The sequence below is a fragment of the Staurois parvus genome, unplaced genomic scaffold (assembly GCF_062004578.1).
Source record: "Staurois parvus isolate SC_StPar_1 unplaced genomic scaffold, SC_StPar_1.0 ptg000575l, whole genome shotgun sequence".
Lineage (NCBI taxonomy): Eukaryota > Metazoa > Chordata > Amphibia > Anura > Ranidae > Staurois > Staurois parvus.
In genome coordinates, this window is record NW_028318371.1 from 3,401,320 (window position 1) to 3,416,932 (window position 15,613).

The 15,613-nt window shown below is 44.5% G+C and overlaps 1 protein-coding gene across 2 annotated transcripts; it reads left to right on the forward strand.

Moving 5' to 3' along the window:
- Positions 1–2,134: 2,134 nt before the first annotated feature.
- LOC149450347 (E3 ubiquitin-protein ligase TRIM39-like) lies at positions 2,135–10,490 on the forward strand. Of its 2 annotated transcripts, none has more exons than XM_089692048.1 (2): positions 2,135–2,805; positions 9,565–10,490. In XM_089692048.1, the coding sequence occupies exons 1-2, from the start codon at positions 2,136–2,138 to the stop codon at positions 10,488–10,490; spliced, it is 1,596 nt and encodes a 531-aa protein (XP_089548174.1). In that variant the 5' UTR covers position 2,135. The 2 variants fall into 2 exon arrangements, with proteins under 2 accessions (XP_089548174.1, XP_089548175.1); XM_089692049.1 differs by having other exon boundaries at positions 2,136–2,796.
- Positions 10,491–15,613: the final 5,123 nt, after the last annotated feature.

Here is a 15,613-nt window from a genome sequence, read left to right on the forward strand (position 1 = left end):
TATTGCACTCTTTTATTTTTGTAATAAAAAATATTTTTTAGAAAATTCAGTTTTTTATTCTTTCTACAATTATATTACTCGGGTAAGTTTATTATCTATATCAGTGACTGTTAACTTGTGATCTGCCAGACTTTTTCTGCTGATCGGCGATCCTTATTGTTGGTGTATATTATATGTGACTGAAGACAGTTCCTCTCCTTCCAATGTGGCCCAGGAAGCTCAAAATGTTGTTCACCCCTGATATAAATGTATACTATGTACCTAACAGGGTTCATTTTAACCATATTTTGGATCAATTTTAAACCGTGGTTCTTAGTGTGACTGTCTATGGAGAAGCCCCTTTCGGGGTATTTGTATGACAAGGTATAAAACCTCGGATGTATCAGGTCCTGCTCATTGATAATGAAAACAGATAGACGGCTCCAGGTGAGTATGTGAATCATCCGCCCCTCTGGTCATCAACAGGTGCAGGTCCGATCCGCGACCACAGCATCAAGTAAAGGCAATAATACTTGATCGCACTGCGACAATGTACCAGATAAAACTTCCATTGATTAGAATCTTCATATAAAAGCATGGATCACAACTCCAACATACAGACAGAGGACACTTAACGTGTTTCACAAAAACATGTGCTTAATCATAACTAACATGTACTGATCGGAAGGAAGCCTAAACAATCAAAAAGACATCTGACTTCAGGAATCCACATCCTCCCATTTAGAAACGATCTTAAAAACCATCAGCGGCAGTCAAATTTGCTTCCAAAATAAAATACACAAATAACAAAGAAATGCAATTACAATGAAATAAGAACCACTGATAAATGAATGTCAGAATAGATAAAATGTCAGTCTGACCCATGTGATTCACACAGGAACTGCACCGCATTCCTCTGCAAATCACATGTAAATTCTGTGCGGGGCAGTTTGAGCCATACGTTTTGTATGGTTCAATATCGCATCGTATCCACACCAAAAAGATGCAGGACCCTTTTGTTTGTCTGCAGTAGAATCAGATTGCATGGGTATTCACACACATGCAATCCGATTCTGCACATCACACTGTATTTTGAGAGCCAATTTTGGGGTGTTGGTAACTTAACATGCACACCCGCAGCACTTCTCATGAACGGGAATTCTCACAGAAGCCAATGCCGCACCATATCAGTGTGAACCCAGGATAAAGGTGATAGTAGGTGTGATCAAGATGTAAAATATTCATCAAAAGAGGAAAAATTGTCAAAAAAAAAGTGTAAATTCTGTATAAAATTGTATTCTATTTTGTATGATGTTCCTGTGTATTGTACACTGCACTCATTGTGCATGCGGCACTAAAAATGTTTTCATTACATGCAGGGGCGGACTGACAACTCATGGGGCCCCAGGGCAATAGGGGATCATGGGGCCCCTGCGTCCTTCCCCAAACTAAAAAAAGCCTATGAAAAAGGTACCAGGGGCATCTCATGGGGCCCCCAACTGACCCCCCAGGCAATAGGGGATCATGGGGCCCCTGTGTCCTTGCCCAAACTCAAAAAACCCTATGAAAAAGGTACCAGGGGCATCTCATGGGGCCCCCTACTGACCCCGGGTCCTCGGGCAGTGCCTGAGTTTCCAAATGGTCAGTCCGCCCCTGATTATATGTTTGCAATATTTCGAACCAGGCCTGGACTGGGGAAAAAAATAGGCCCGGGCACTTTGGACTGAGCAGCCCAAAGCCAGGGGACCCTTTCCTCAGAGCCCAGTGGCGGAATGCAAGAGCGACCTTCTGCAACCTGGTAGTGTCAGTAGTTTTATATTTAATTTTTTTACAATTTTATATTTGTTTTACATTTTTTTGTAGGAGAGAAGGAAGGAAGGAAGGAAGGAGAGAAAGAAAGGGGAGAAAGAAGAGAAAGAAAGGAAGGGGAGAAAGGAAGGAAGGAGAGAGAAAGAAAGGAAGGGAAAAAGACAGATCAGTTCACAAATGTCGGAATATATCCCTTTAATTTATAAACATTTGCTTTATCCACAAACTTCCTGAAGATAAAACTGCAACACCAGCTCAGCCCCGCCCTGTGCTGAGAAATGTGAGACGACCTTTAGATTTTCCGTGTCGGAGACTTTCACTTTCATTTCTCTCTTCTGCTGTCAACGATGGCGTCTGCTGATCTGAGAGAGGAGCTGGACTGTTCCATCTGTCTGAACATTTATACCGATCCTGTAATGCTGAGATGTGGACACAACTTCTGCCGGGTCTGTATTGATCGATCGTTGGATACACAGGAGGGGTCTAGAGGCTATTCCTGTCCTCAGTGCAGAGAAGAGTTCCAGGATCGGCCTGCATTGCACAGGAACATCACACTACGTAACATAGTGGAGACCTTCCGGTCTACTCAGCCAGATGAGAAGAAGACTGGAATCTTCTGTACTTACTGCATTCACTCTCCTGTACCCGCTGTTAGATCCTGTCTGATGTGTGAAGCTTCTCTGTGTGATAATCACCTGAGAATCCACAGCAAGTCACCAGAACATGTCCTAACTGAGCCCACCACTTCCATGGAGAACAGAAAATGTGCCATCCATAGGGAGCTTCTTAAATATTACTGTGCTGCAGATGCCGCCTGTATCTGTGTGTCCTGCAGTTTGGTTGGAGAACACCAGGGACACAAGGTGGAGACTCTGGATGAGGCTTCTGAGAAGAAGAAACAGAAACTGAGGAACGTTCTGCAGAAACTGATGACAGAGACAGAGAAGACGGAGAAAAGAGTCCAGAGTCTGCAGGAACGTAAGGGAAAAGTACAAGAAAAATCAGCTGGTCTAACAGGTCTAACAATTTTTTTATTTTGTATTTATATTCTAATTTTTCTATTTTTTTAATTATTTTTCCCGATTTTTTAATTTTCCCAACTCCGTCCCAGATTATATAGTCCCTCCACCACAACATCGTGATCATATCTATGCATCATCCCCCCCTGCTTCATAAATAGTTAATAATTCCATTCCCCGTACCTACATTTATATATATAATTATTTTATTATTATTATACAGGATTTATATAGTGCCAACAGTTTGCTCAGCGCTTTACATTATAGTGGGAGACAATACGGTAACAATACAGTTCAATACAAGAGGGAATTGAGTGCCCTGCTCCTTGGAGCTTACAATCTAGGAGGGAGGGGTGAATGGTACAGTAGGTAGTCACTGTGGGGGATGGAGTGGTTGGAAGAGTGGAGGATTCCAGTGTTAGCAGAGGGTGGGATTGGCTTCCCTGAAGAGATGGGTTTTCAGTGATCGCCTAAAAGTAGAGTAGGTGATAGTCTGATAGATTGGGGTAGGGAGTTCCAGAGGATGGCTGACACCCTGGAGAAGTCTTGGAGACGAGTATGGGAGGAGGAGATAAGGGAGCTAGAGAGTAGGAGGTCTTGCGAAGAGCGGAGTGTACGGTTTGGGTGATATTTAGAGATAAGATTGGATATGTAAATTGCAGCAGTGTTGTGCATGGCTTTATATGTCATTGTTAGTGTTTTGAATTTTAACTGTTGGGCAACTGGGAGCCAGTGGAGGGATTGGCAGAGAGGGGTGGCAGATACAGAACGATTAGTGAGGTGGATGAGTCTGGCAGCAGCATTCATGATAGATTAAAGGGGGGATAACCTGCGATGAGGTCGGCCAATAAGGAGGGAGTTACAATAGTTAAGGCGAGATATAACAAGGGAGTGGATAAGTTGCTTAGTGGTTTCCGAGGTTAGGAACGGTCGTATCTTGGAGATGTTGCGGAAGTGAAGTCTACATGATTTTGTCAGCGATTGGATCTGGGGCTGGAAGGACAGATGGGAGTCTAGGATTACACCTAGTACCCTGGCATGAGGGGAGGGACTGAGGATGGTGTTATCGATATTTATGGTGAAGTCAGGGGAAGGGGCGCGGTCTGGGGGAAAAACTAGGAGCTCAGTTTTGGAAAGATTGAGTTTGAGGGAGTGAAGTGACATTCATGCCAATATGTCACTTAGTATTTATTTAAGCTACTTATATAGTGCCATCAATTTACGCAGCGCTTTACATACATATTATACATTCACATCAGTCCCTAACCCTCAAGGGGTGTACAATCTAAGGTCCCTAACTCACATTCATACATACACATACTAGGGACAATTTAGACAGAATCCAATTCACCTACCAGCATGTCTTTGGAGTGTGGGAGGAAACCGGAGTACCCAGAGGAAACCCACGCAGGCACAGGGAGAACATGCAAACTCCAGGCAGGAGGTGCCATGACTGGGATTCGAACCAACGACCCGAGTACTGCTAGGCGGAAGTGCTAACCATTTAGCCACTGTGCTGCCCACAGGGGTGAGGTGAGGGGTAGATAGATAGATTTGTGTGTCATCAGCATAGAGATGGTACTTAAAGCCGTGGGAGTTTATCAAGTGACCAAGGGAGGAGGTGTAGATGGAGAAGAGATCCAAAGACAGAACCTTGAGGGATCCCTACAGAGAGAGGGAGTGAAGAGAAGGAGGCAGCATTATTGGTAACACTGAAGGAGCGCTGCAATAGATAGGAGAACCAGGAGAGAGCGGAGTCTCTGAGGCCAAGAGAGTTTAGTTTTTTGAGGAGGAGGGGATGGTCAACCGTGTCAAAAGCCGCAGAGAGGTCGAGTAGTAGGAGTATTGAATAGTGGCCATTGGTTTTAGCAGTTAGTAGGTCATTAGAGAGCTTTAGTAGGGCGGTTTCAGTGGAGTGTAGGGGGTGAAAGTCAGACTGTAAAGGGTTGGGAAGGTTGTTGTCGGTGAGGTGGGAGCTCAGGCGATTGTAGACTAAGCATTCTAGGAGTTTAGAGGTAAATGGCAGCAGGGAGATGGGTCTAAGGTTGTTCAGGTTGGTGGGGTCCAGTGAGGGCTTTTTAAGTATGGGAGTGATGTGCGCATGCTTTAGAGGGGAGGGGAAGGCACCTGTAGAGAGGGAGAGATTGAAGATGTGAGTGAGGGAGCAAAGGATGGAAGAGGAGGGTGACCACCAAAGAAGACCTTAAGGACCTCTTTGGTGGTAGCGAGGTCAAAGGAGGAAAGTGTTTAGAAAGAAATATGAAAAGGAGGAGTAGAGGAGGCATTTTAAAGGTGCGAGGAGTGGGGATCAGATATGGAGAGATGGTTTCCAGGGGCGTTTGATTGGAGATTGTCTAGCATGCAGTAGAGTTTCTTGTTGTAGTATCTTCCTGCAGCTAGAGTTCTTCTCCTTTGGGGAAGCTGGGCTGGGTTCAGCGTGAGTGGAATCTGAGTGGTCAGTTGTGGAGCGCTGCGTGGCTAGTTCTTGAGGGAGGACGTTGTGAAGTTTTGCTTGGAGTTTAGTGGCTAGCTTGGTGTAAGCGTTACTAGGGTTCAAGACCCAGGTGGAAGTTCCAGGTTATGAATTTATGTCCCTTGAAGCCGATGGAGAGAAGCCGATGCGAGGGGAGCAGGGGAACCATATGCCGGCCTGGCCTCTGGTATGGGGATAGGTGAGTTGACTCAGATGAGGCCTTGTTGGTAGAATTCCAGGCTGTGTCACTGAGGTCCAGGCTGTGTCACTGTAGGCCGTAGTTGGCCTCATTAGGTCAGGTTTGTCAGCTGTGGGTTGAGGGGGGACAGAACCACTCCGATGGTATGGACTGAACAGTGGGGCTTCGGGGAGAACTTTGATGCATGTCAGTGGCACGCCGCTGCTCAGGTCGGTGGGGGTTTAGGGCCGGGGTGCCTGAGCCATGGGCTACATGTCCGCACCAGGCCACGGGTGACCCCGGTGACACGGCCGTGGGTATCCGCAGGGAAGACCTCCGGATTGGAGAAGGGGATGGATAGAAATGGAGATGGCTTGCCTGGCTGCAGGGGTGGGGATGGAGGTGGATGGAGATGGCTTACCCGGATGCAGGGGACGCTGTAAAGACCTGGGGCGCCTGAGCCTCGGGCTATGCGGCCGCACCAGGCCGGGGGATCGATAGAGTGATGGTGATGCCGTGCAGGACCCTGTCGGGGACCACAGCTGCCCGATCCTGCTGAGCTGCCAGAAGTGGCCCTTAAAGCAGGTGGAGAGGGCCAGGGAGCCTGCTGAGGTATCTGCTTGCTGTCTTCCTGCTGGGCATGTGTCCAATACAGCCTGCTGCTGAGCCTGCCTCCAATGCTGGGCTGCCTGAAGTGGCCCCTGGGGCCGATGGAGAGGGGGCCGCATGCATCCCACCCTAGGAGCGGGTTAGTCAGCAGGGGTCGGGGGGGTGGAAAGGCGGCATCCCGATCCGGCGGCGGCGTCCCAAACCAGCCGCGATTTTACGCGAGGCCGCTGCTTCCTGGGCCGCGGTAGGCTGCAATTTCTGGAGCTCCGGAATTGGCCCAAAATTGGCACAGCACTCCTCCCTGGGTGCTCATCAGGGGCCGTAGGGTCTCCGGGGCTCCTGTGAAGTCCACTGCCGCCCGGATGGCAGCGGATTTTCACTGGGGCGACGGAGCTCCTTGCTTAGGAGACTGCTCCAGTCGCCATCTTGCAACCTCAGATAAATATTATAAAAAATTATATAATTTAGTATTTAGCCATACTAGACGTATCAACTTACATTAATTATATTATCACCTAAGGGCGGATTATGCATAGACCATCATCATCATTAATATTATTAGTACTTTTCTTTTTATATTTGTAATATTGTCATTATTCTATTTGATTGTCATCATTACCATTACCATGGTTATACTGCATTTTTACTCACCTCATTATTTTTTATACCACTGTTGCAAGGTGATCTTCACATCCTATGCCACTAGATAAATTTATGAGCCATCTCACCAAGCATACACCATTGTGTGTAACATATCTAATTTTATATATATTTTTTTTATTTTAATTCTTATTTTTTAATTTTCAATTCATTTTTATGTTTTATTTGAAAATTTTATGTTTTTCATTTTTTATTTATTTTATTTTTATTTATTTACTTATTTTTTATTTTTCATTTATACATTTTATTGATTAATTTTTAAATTTTGTAATTTTGCAATTTTTCAGTTTATTATTTTTTAATTTTCCAATGTATATATTTTTTTTCATGCATTTTTATTTAATTTATAATAATTTTTTTATAATTTTTTGTGTGTATATACAGTCATGGCCGAAATTGTTGGCACCCTTGATATTTTTCCTGAAAATCAAGTATTTCACACAAAAAAGGTATTGCATTAACACATGTTTTGCTATACACATGTTTATTCCCTTTGTATGTATTGGAACAAATATAAAACAGAGGCAGAAAAGCAAATATGACATAATGTCACACAAAACCCCAAAAATGGGCTGGACAAAAGTATTGGCACCCTTAACTTAATATTTGGTTGCACACCCTTTGGAAAACATAACTGAAATCAGTCGCTTCCTATAACCATCAATAAGCTTCTGACACCTCTCACCCGGAATTTTGGACCACTCTTCCTTTGCAAACAGCTCCAGGTCTCTCTTATTGGAAGGACACCTTTTCCCAACAGCAATTTTAAGATCTCTCCACAGGTGTTCAATGGGATTTAGATCTGGGCTCATTGCTGGCCACTTCAGAACTCTCCAGCGCTTCTTTGCCATCCATTTCTGAGTGCTTTTTGACGTATGTTTGGGGTCATTGTCCTGCTGGAAGACCCAGGATCTTGGACGCAAACCCAGCTTTCTGACACTGGGCCCTACAGTGCGACCCAAAATCCTTTGGTAATCCTCAGATTTCATGATGCCTTGCACACAGTCAAGGCACCCAGTGCCAGAGGCAGCAAAACAACCCCAAAACATCATTGAACCTCCACCATATTTTACCGTAGGTACTGTGTTTTGTTCTTTGTAGGCCTCATTCCGTTTTCGGTAAACAGTAGAATGATGTGCTTTACCGAAAAGCTCTATCTTGGTCTCATCTGTCCACAAGACGTTTTCCCAGAAGGCTTTTGGCTTACTCAAGTACATTTTGGCAAACTGTAGTCTTGCTTTTTTATGTCTCTGTGTCAGCAGTGGGGTCCTCCTGGGTCTCCTGCCATAGCGTTTCATTTCATTTAAATGTCGACGGATAGTTCGCGCTGACACTGATGCTCCCTGAGCCTGCAGGACAGCTTGAATGTCTTTGGAACATGTTTGGGGCTGCTTATCCACCATCCGGACTATTCTGCGTTGCAATCTTTCATCAATTTTCCTCATCCGTCCACGACCAGGGAGATTAGCTACAGTGCCATGGGTTGCAAACTTCTTGATAATGTTGCGCACTGTGGACAAAGGCAAATCTAGTTCTCTGGAGATGGACTTGTAACCTTGAGATTGTTGATATTTTGCCACAATTTTGGTTCTCAGGTCCTCAGACAGTTCTCGTCTCCTCTTTCTGTTGTCCATGCTTAGTGTGGCACAGACAGACACACAATGCAAAGGTTAAGTGAACGTCTCTCCTTTTTATCTGCTTTCAGGTGTGATTTCTATATTGCCCACACCTGTTACTTGCCCCAGGTGAGTTTACAGGAGCATCACATGCTTGTAACATTCTTATTTATCCGCAGTTGTGAAAGGGTGCCAATACTTTTGTCCAGCCCATTTTTGGAGGTTTGTGTGACATTATGTCGAATTTGCTTTCTTTCCTCCCTTTTTTTGTTTTGTCCCAATACACACAAAGGGAATAAACATGTGTATAGCAAAACATGTGTTAATGCAATACGTTTCGTGAGAAATACATGATTTCCTGGAGAAATATCAAGGGTGCCAACAATTTCGGCCATGACTGTATATATATATATATATATATATATATATATTTTTTTTTTTTTTTTTTTTTTTACATATAATTAAATTTGATTTTACATTATTATTTTTCATTTTGACCATTTCTATTTCCATTTTTATTCCCATTTTATAAATATTGATCACCAAATTTTTTTTCCTTTTCCTTTTTCTTTTCATATCCTCTATTTTCCATTTTTCCATTTCCCCGTTTCATTTTTTCCCATACCATTTTCTTTTCATTATTAATAACTTCTTATTTTTTCATCCATTTACAATTTTAATTCTCTTCCCGTACTCTTTTAACCACACAGTGTCACCTTACAACAATGGTAGAATCACATTATTGCTGAAACAATTGGTTAATTAATTGCCAATCAGCCCCTCTGAGGATTAACTCCGTATATATACAACTATCAGACTCCCACTTCCCCCGGCTTGATAAAGGAGCGCACTTCCGCCTCTCCAGGCCAGCGCATGCTCCGAAACGCGTCGCAGTGCACCTTGGGTAACTGACATCATCACGCCCACGTCATCGCTGCGTTCCAGCGTGCATTCCACCCTGCTTTGAGGAGGACGTGCACGCCGGCCGACTCCACAGCTGTCCCCCTCCAGCCACCACGCTGCTCCAGCGGAACGCTGACACATTGTTACCGATGACAGCTCAGTGACACCGATGACAACCCCCTCCTGTCCCATGTTACACCACACCACTTTATTTCATGCATTACTTGTACCTCATACATGGGAGGGTTCCTACTTCTCATCTTCATTAAAGTGTTATGCTGCACTTAGAGGCGCTTCTTCTCCTTCTCATCCTAACAGAGAGAGTCACTGCCCTGTTCATAGAGCTCAGGAGACAACTGGAGGACCTGGAGAAGAGAGTCCTGAGGGAGATCGCCAGCCAGGAAGAGCGGCTTTCATGTCCATTGTCTGAGATGATCCATCAACTTGAGATAAAGAAGAAGGATCTGTCCAGGAAGATGGGGGACATTGAGGAGCTGTGTAACATGACCGACCCCCTGACTGTCCTCCAGGAATCAGACACAGGGGACTTGTGTGATACTGAGGAAGGAGATGATGAGGACAGAGAGAGACATGATAGACTCCTCCATGATGGAGGGGATCTGGATGTGGCTGGAATCTCACACACATTACACACAGGGATATCTGATATGATAAAAGGGGGAAATGTATGCTTCAATATACAGGAAGCTTCAGACTTATTACTGGATGTGAACACAGCTCATAATAATCTACAGATATCAGATGACATGAAAACTGCATCCAGGTCAGATATAGAGCAGAATCGTCCAGAAACACCAGAGAGATTTCAGTACTATGGCCAGGTATTAAGCAGTCGGAGTTTTTCCTCGGGGCGACATTACTGGGAAGTGGATGTCAGTGAGGGAGATTGCATAGTCGGGATGTGTTATCCCAGTATAGAGAGGAGAGGAGAGCAGTCATGGATTGGATGTAATAACAAGTCCTGGAGTTTGTGGAAGTATAACAGTGGGTGTTATCTATCACATGATGATAAAACAATCCCCATATCTCCCGATACCCCCCCTGATAGAGTCAGGATCTATGTGGATTATGAGGCCGGGCAGCTGTCCTTTTATGATCTGTGTGACCCCATCAGACACCTCCACACCTTCACCACCACCTTCACTGAGCCCCTCCATGCCGGGTTATGGGTAATAGAAGGTCGTATAAAGATCTCTGGGGGGGTCAGGAGACGTGTAAAATGATCATATGACAGGAAATCTGACCTGAATCTGGTGAAATCTGCTGAGAAATGTGAATCTGGTTCATAGGATGACACCGTTTGTAGAGATCATATATTTCTTCAATCTGTAGATCTGGTAGATCTCAGCCGAGGAGAGTGTCCTCCATCACTTCCACACCCAACAAGGCAAGATTTGGGGGGAGGGGTTATTTAGCATTAGGCTGACCACACACTATACAATCTGATTGTACAATAACCTTTAGATCTCCCATCAGCTGTGTAGTATACGGGTCTGCCTGATGTGACCCAATAAAGAGCTGATTCACACATGTGCGGTGCGGATTGAAGCTCAGGATTCACAGCTAATTGGCACAGTAGTTGTTCAGCGGTTCAGATCAGGTTTACATCAGGTTCAGGAAAGGTTCAGGTCAGGATTTTATCCCGATCACACATGTGCGGTTTACAAACGGTTCCCATTGAAGTCAGTAGCCTGTAATCCACACCTGAACCGGACCGCACTGCTCAGAAATTGCACATGACTCCTTCTCACCGCCAGTGCACCGGACCTATGTGGACAGGCACCATAGGAAGCAATGTTATGTCACATGTCATGCGGATTGGATGCGGTTCAAACCAATCCAATCCACATATGTGTGAACCGGCACTCAGAGGATTGATTAAGTTTGTCTTCATAGGAGATAGTTTTGGTAAAGCTAAAGGAGATTTGGTGGTGTAGAGTGTGGTCAGCCTTAGATTTACCAAAAGTATGTCATATAAAGCCGGACATGAGCAATCCACTCATATTGCATCCAGGCAGACCCTCGCATTACATACAGTAGTTGCTGGAAGATCCATACAGATTGTATAGTGTATGGTCAGCTTTAGGGGTTCAGGTTGGGGGTTATGCTATGGTTGGGGGTTATGTAACTTTAGCTCCCTCCCCCTGTTTTCTGAACTTTTGGACAAGCTGTATAAATTCTGCACTTTGAACAGATGTAGAGAAGAGAAGGCTACAGATACACAGGTACAACTTATGTAGGAGGATTTGTTTCCTCTCTGTGTATCTCCTGAGGCCAGTCACTGCACTGGGTATAGGTAAGGGTTTACAACCCCTGTGAAGATTTAATCCTGAGTGGGTTTTATGGCCCTTTTACCCGTCTGACTGCTGAACAGCAGAGATTATGCTGGATGGTTATTCACTGTTATAAATAAGTCATCTAGAAAGGTGAAAATATTTTATTCTGTAAAGTGGTTATAAGGGAAGGACATTCTGTACCTCAAAGCCGTATTAAACACAAAGGGAAACATTTGTTATATTGCAGCTTACCAATTCTTAGATGTGACGGCTGCATTAGTTTTATTTTTTAGGCTTTCTTTCCTCTATTTTTATCTGGTGATCCTGCCAGTGTGTCTGTTGTTTTTCAAAGGAACAAGCTCCCTTCCAGATATAGCGGTTACAGGGATGAGATAAACCATCTGCCAATGACAGGGGTGATTACAATACTCCGCTTTTATTTATGTAAAAACATTATCCTAAAAAGGGAAAGCATGTTTGCTGTAACTGCTTGGAGTTTGGCTTCAATTTGTTAGTGTATTTAAATCTGCTAGTCCATTTAACACTCCCCTCCCCCCAGACAGATAATGCTGCTGTCCAAAGCTGCCCCCGTGCTCCTTCCTCCAGAGTGGGGGCGATCTAATACAGGAGGAGTGTTACTGACCAGCAGCGCCAGGACAAGATCATCTAGAGCCCAGGGGGAACATGCTGAATTGTGCCCCCCCCCCCAAGATGTATGAGCATTATGTGTTAGCAAAAGTCCCCTCCCCCTCAAAAAATGGACTAATCTGCCTGCTTATCCCCTAAGCATTCCCCCTCCTCCCAGTACAAGGCTGCTCCTTGCTGAAATCCCCTTCCCAGCACACATATTCCCCCCCAGCCCCCCAGCTCAAATATTTGCCCCCCCCCCCCAACCCCCCAGCTCAAATCCACTCATTCCTCATATGCCCCCAGCACAAATCCACCTCCTGAAAAAAATTCCCCCCGCCTAGTACAAATCCTCTACTCCTCACCTCAAATTTCACTTCTGAGCACAAATCCTCCCCCCCACTCTAAATCCCCCCTCCCAGCAATAATTCTCCCCAATCCCCCATCCTAACACAAATCCACCCAAATTTCCCCTCCTAGCACAAATCCCCCCAATCATCCCTGCTAGCACAAATCCCCCCCGCCCCAGCAAATTCCCTTACTTGCACAAATCCCACCCCCAACCTTCTTTTGGTGCCCCCCCCCCCCACCTCACATGATATCACAGTGCCCAGGGCAGCTACCCACCCCTTATCCCAGCTCTGCGGACCAGATCACCAGGTGAAAACAGAGGGAAAAAGCCTAAAAAAAGAAAACTAATGCAGCCAAGAGAAAAAATGCATCGGGTGGTAAAAAAGCAAAATCCACCTGTTGGTTGTCTCTGTGGAATTCTACTGAGAAGTCATTTTACCCTTTTATATGTGTTGTTTTATATATTCCATGCATTTTAAGGTTTTAGATTCCACTTTTATGCATTTTATCTTGTCTCTATTTTTGTGCCATTTTATGTTCTGGGATTTGATTATTGTGTGCTGACATTTTATTGTACATTTTATTGTCCAACTTTCATCTTTCATGTTTCAATAAAGTTTTGTTGAAACCTTGAAGTGTTCGGTTTAGTATTTTGAAGCGTTCATTTTCAGGCTTTGGTTACAATGTATCTAACGCCTTCCTTTGTTTTAGTTTTGATAGAGTAGGGAAGGGTTAGAACCTCGCTCAGTTTTCTTTTTACATATTTTCATTTCCTGTTCACAGAGACACAAGGAAATCTCTCCGAGGTCAGAGGAATCCCCCTCTTAGTCTAGGGTCACACCTATGCAGGTTGTGTTTGATGTGTTTCTGCATTGCATTTTGCTTTTTTGCACTTGTGTTTTTGCCACATTTTTGATGCATTTTGTGGGTTTTTTTGATGTTTTTTGCTTGTTGCTAAACAGGTTTAAAATGCAAAATGCAGCAAAAACACAATACATGCTTTTCTGCAGCGTTCCCATTGAAGTCTATAGAACCAAAAATGCAACGTTTTGTGTTTAAAAAAAGTCCCTGATCCTTTCCAAAAAACGCATCGGGTGAAAACGCAGAGATGTGAACCTGTCCCATAGGAAATCATGTTAAATGGGCTGCTGTGCGTTTCTACAAAATTCTGCAGAAAACGCTTAGGTGTGAACCTAGGGTTAGATAGGTGTCACTGGAACACATGGGGGGGGGGGGGTTTTAAGAAAACTGGAGCACTCAGAATCTGGTGCAGCTGTGCATGGGAGCCAATCAGCTTCTAGCTTCTGCTTGCTCAATGAGCCCTTTCGGGCCTAAGGGTAAATGTTAATGCCTAAGCACAATTTTGCAACTTTGACATATGTTAGTGAAACCGTGTCTGGGGAGAGCGGATATAGTGAATGCAGAGTCTGGGGAGACCAGATATAGTGAATGCAGAGTCCGGTGAGACAAGATATAATGAATGCAGGGTCCGGGGAGACCAGATATAGTGAATGCAGGGTCCGGGGAGAGAGTATATTGTGAATGCAGGATACAAGGACAGGAGATATAGTGAATGCAGGGTTCCAGGGAAAGCAGATATAGTGAATGCAGGGTCCGGGGAGAGCGGATATAATGAATGCAGGGTCCGGGGAGACCTGATATAGTTAATGCAGGGTTCAAGGGAAAAACCAAATACCAGTACAGAGAGACTGGATATAGTGAATTCAGGGTCCTGGGAGACCAGATACAGTGAATGCAGGGTTCCAGGGAAAGTGGATATAGTAAATGCAGGGTCTGGGGAGAGTGGATATAGTGAATGCAGGGTCCGGGGAGACCAGTAATAGTGAATGCAGGGTCCAGGTAGAGCAGATATAGTAAATGCAGGGTCCGGGCAGACCAATTATAGTGAATGCAGGGTCCAGGAAGAGCAGATATAGTGAATGCAGGGTCCGGGGAGAGCGGATATAGTGAATGCAGGGTCCGGGGAGAGCAGATATAGTGAATGCTGGGTACAGAGAGGAGTGTGCGGATGACGTCACAACGTTACCATTCATCAGGACAGCGGTTATAGTTCTCTGTAATCAGCTCCTGGAACGACATTCCAGCAGGCAATAGCATTCATTAAGTGGCCCCGTGCTTTGCCTGGCATTACATTACGGATGGGGTCTGGTTTGAGCATGTACAGGACTCTGCTGCTGAGATGATACTGCCATCTAGTGTCTAATCAGTACATCACTGGATGTTCATCATACCTGGTGCAATATACACCTCCGGAACGTGAGTGCATTTCTTATGTTTAATTGATGAATAAAAGTGTAAAAGGATAAAGCACTATGTGGAGTTCTTTGTAATGAGGAATACGGCTGATACAAAGACACTTATCAGGAGGGAGATTACTTTGGAGTCCTCATTCAACAAGCTGATCTTCTGAGTCCAAATGGGACCAAAAGTGCAGTTAGAGGTAACATTGTATAATGTGCGGTCACACTGCGTGAGGTGAGCAGATATATGGTGGAGGATGTCTTTGCACGGGAATTGATGACAGATGCACATATTTTTCGTTATCCAAAGGAGGGTTCACAGAAGAACACTTTATTGATTGAACTTGAGTTTTTGAATGACTTTTGCTTGATTCGTACTTAAAAAATACTTTTTGACTTTTTTTTGTGTGGTCCTTGTTTTCATATATATATATAGATTTATTTACTTGATTTTTTTTTCAATAATTTTTATTTTATTATTTATTTTTTCACTTTGCTTTTTGATATATAGGAATTGTGCAATTTTTTCATATAGCGCATTTGCTTAATAATATGATAGTGAATGCAGGATCCGGGGGAACCAGATATAGTGAATGCAGGGTCCTGGGAGAGCGGATATAGTGAATGCAGGGTCTGGGGAGAGCGGATATAGTGAATGCAGGGTCCGGGGAGACCAGATATAGTGAATGCAGGGTCCTCGGAAAGCATATATAGTGAATGCAGGGTCTATGGATAGCAGATATAGTGAATGCAGGGTCCGGGGAGCCCAGATATAGTGAATGCAGGGTCCGGGGAGACCAGATATAGTGAATGCAGGGTCCGGGGAGACCA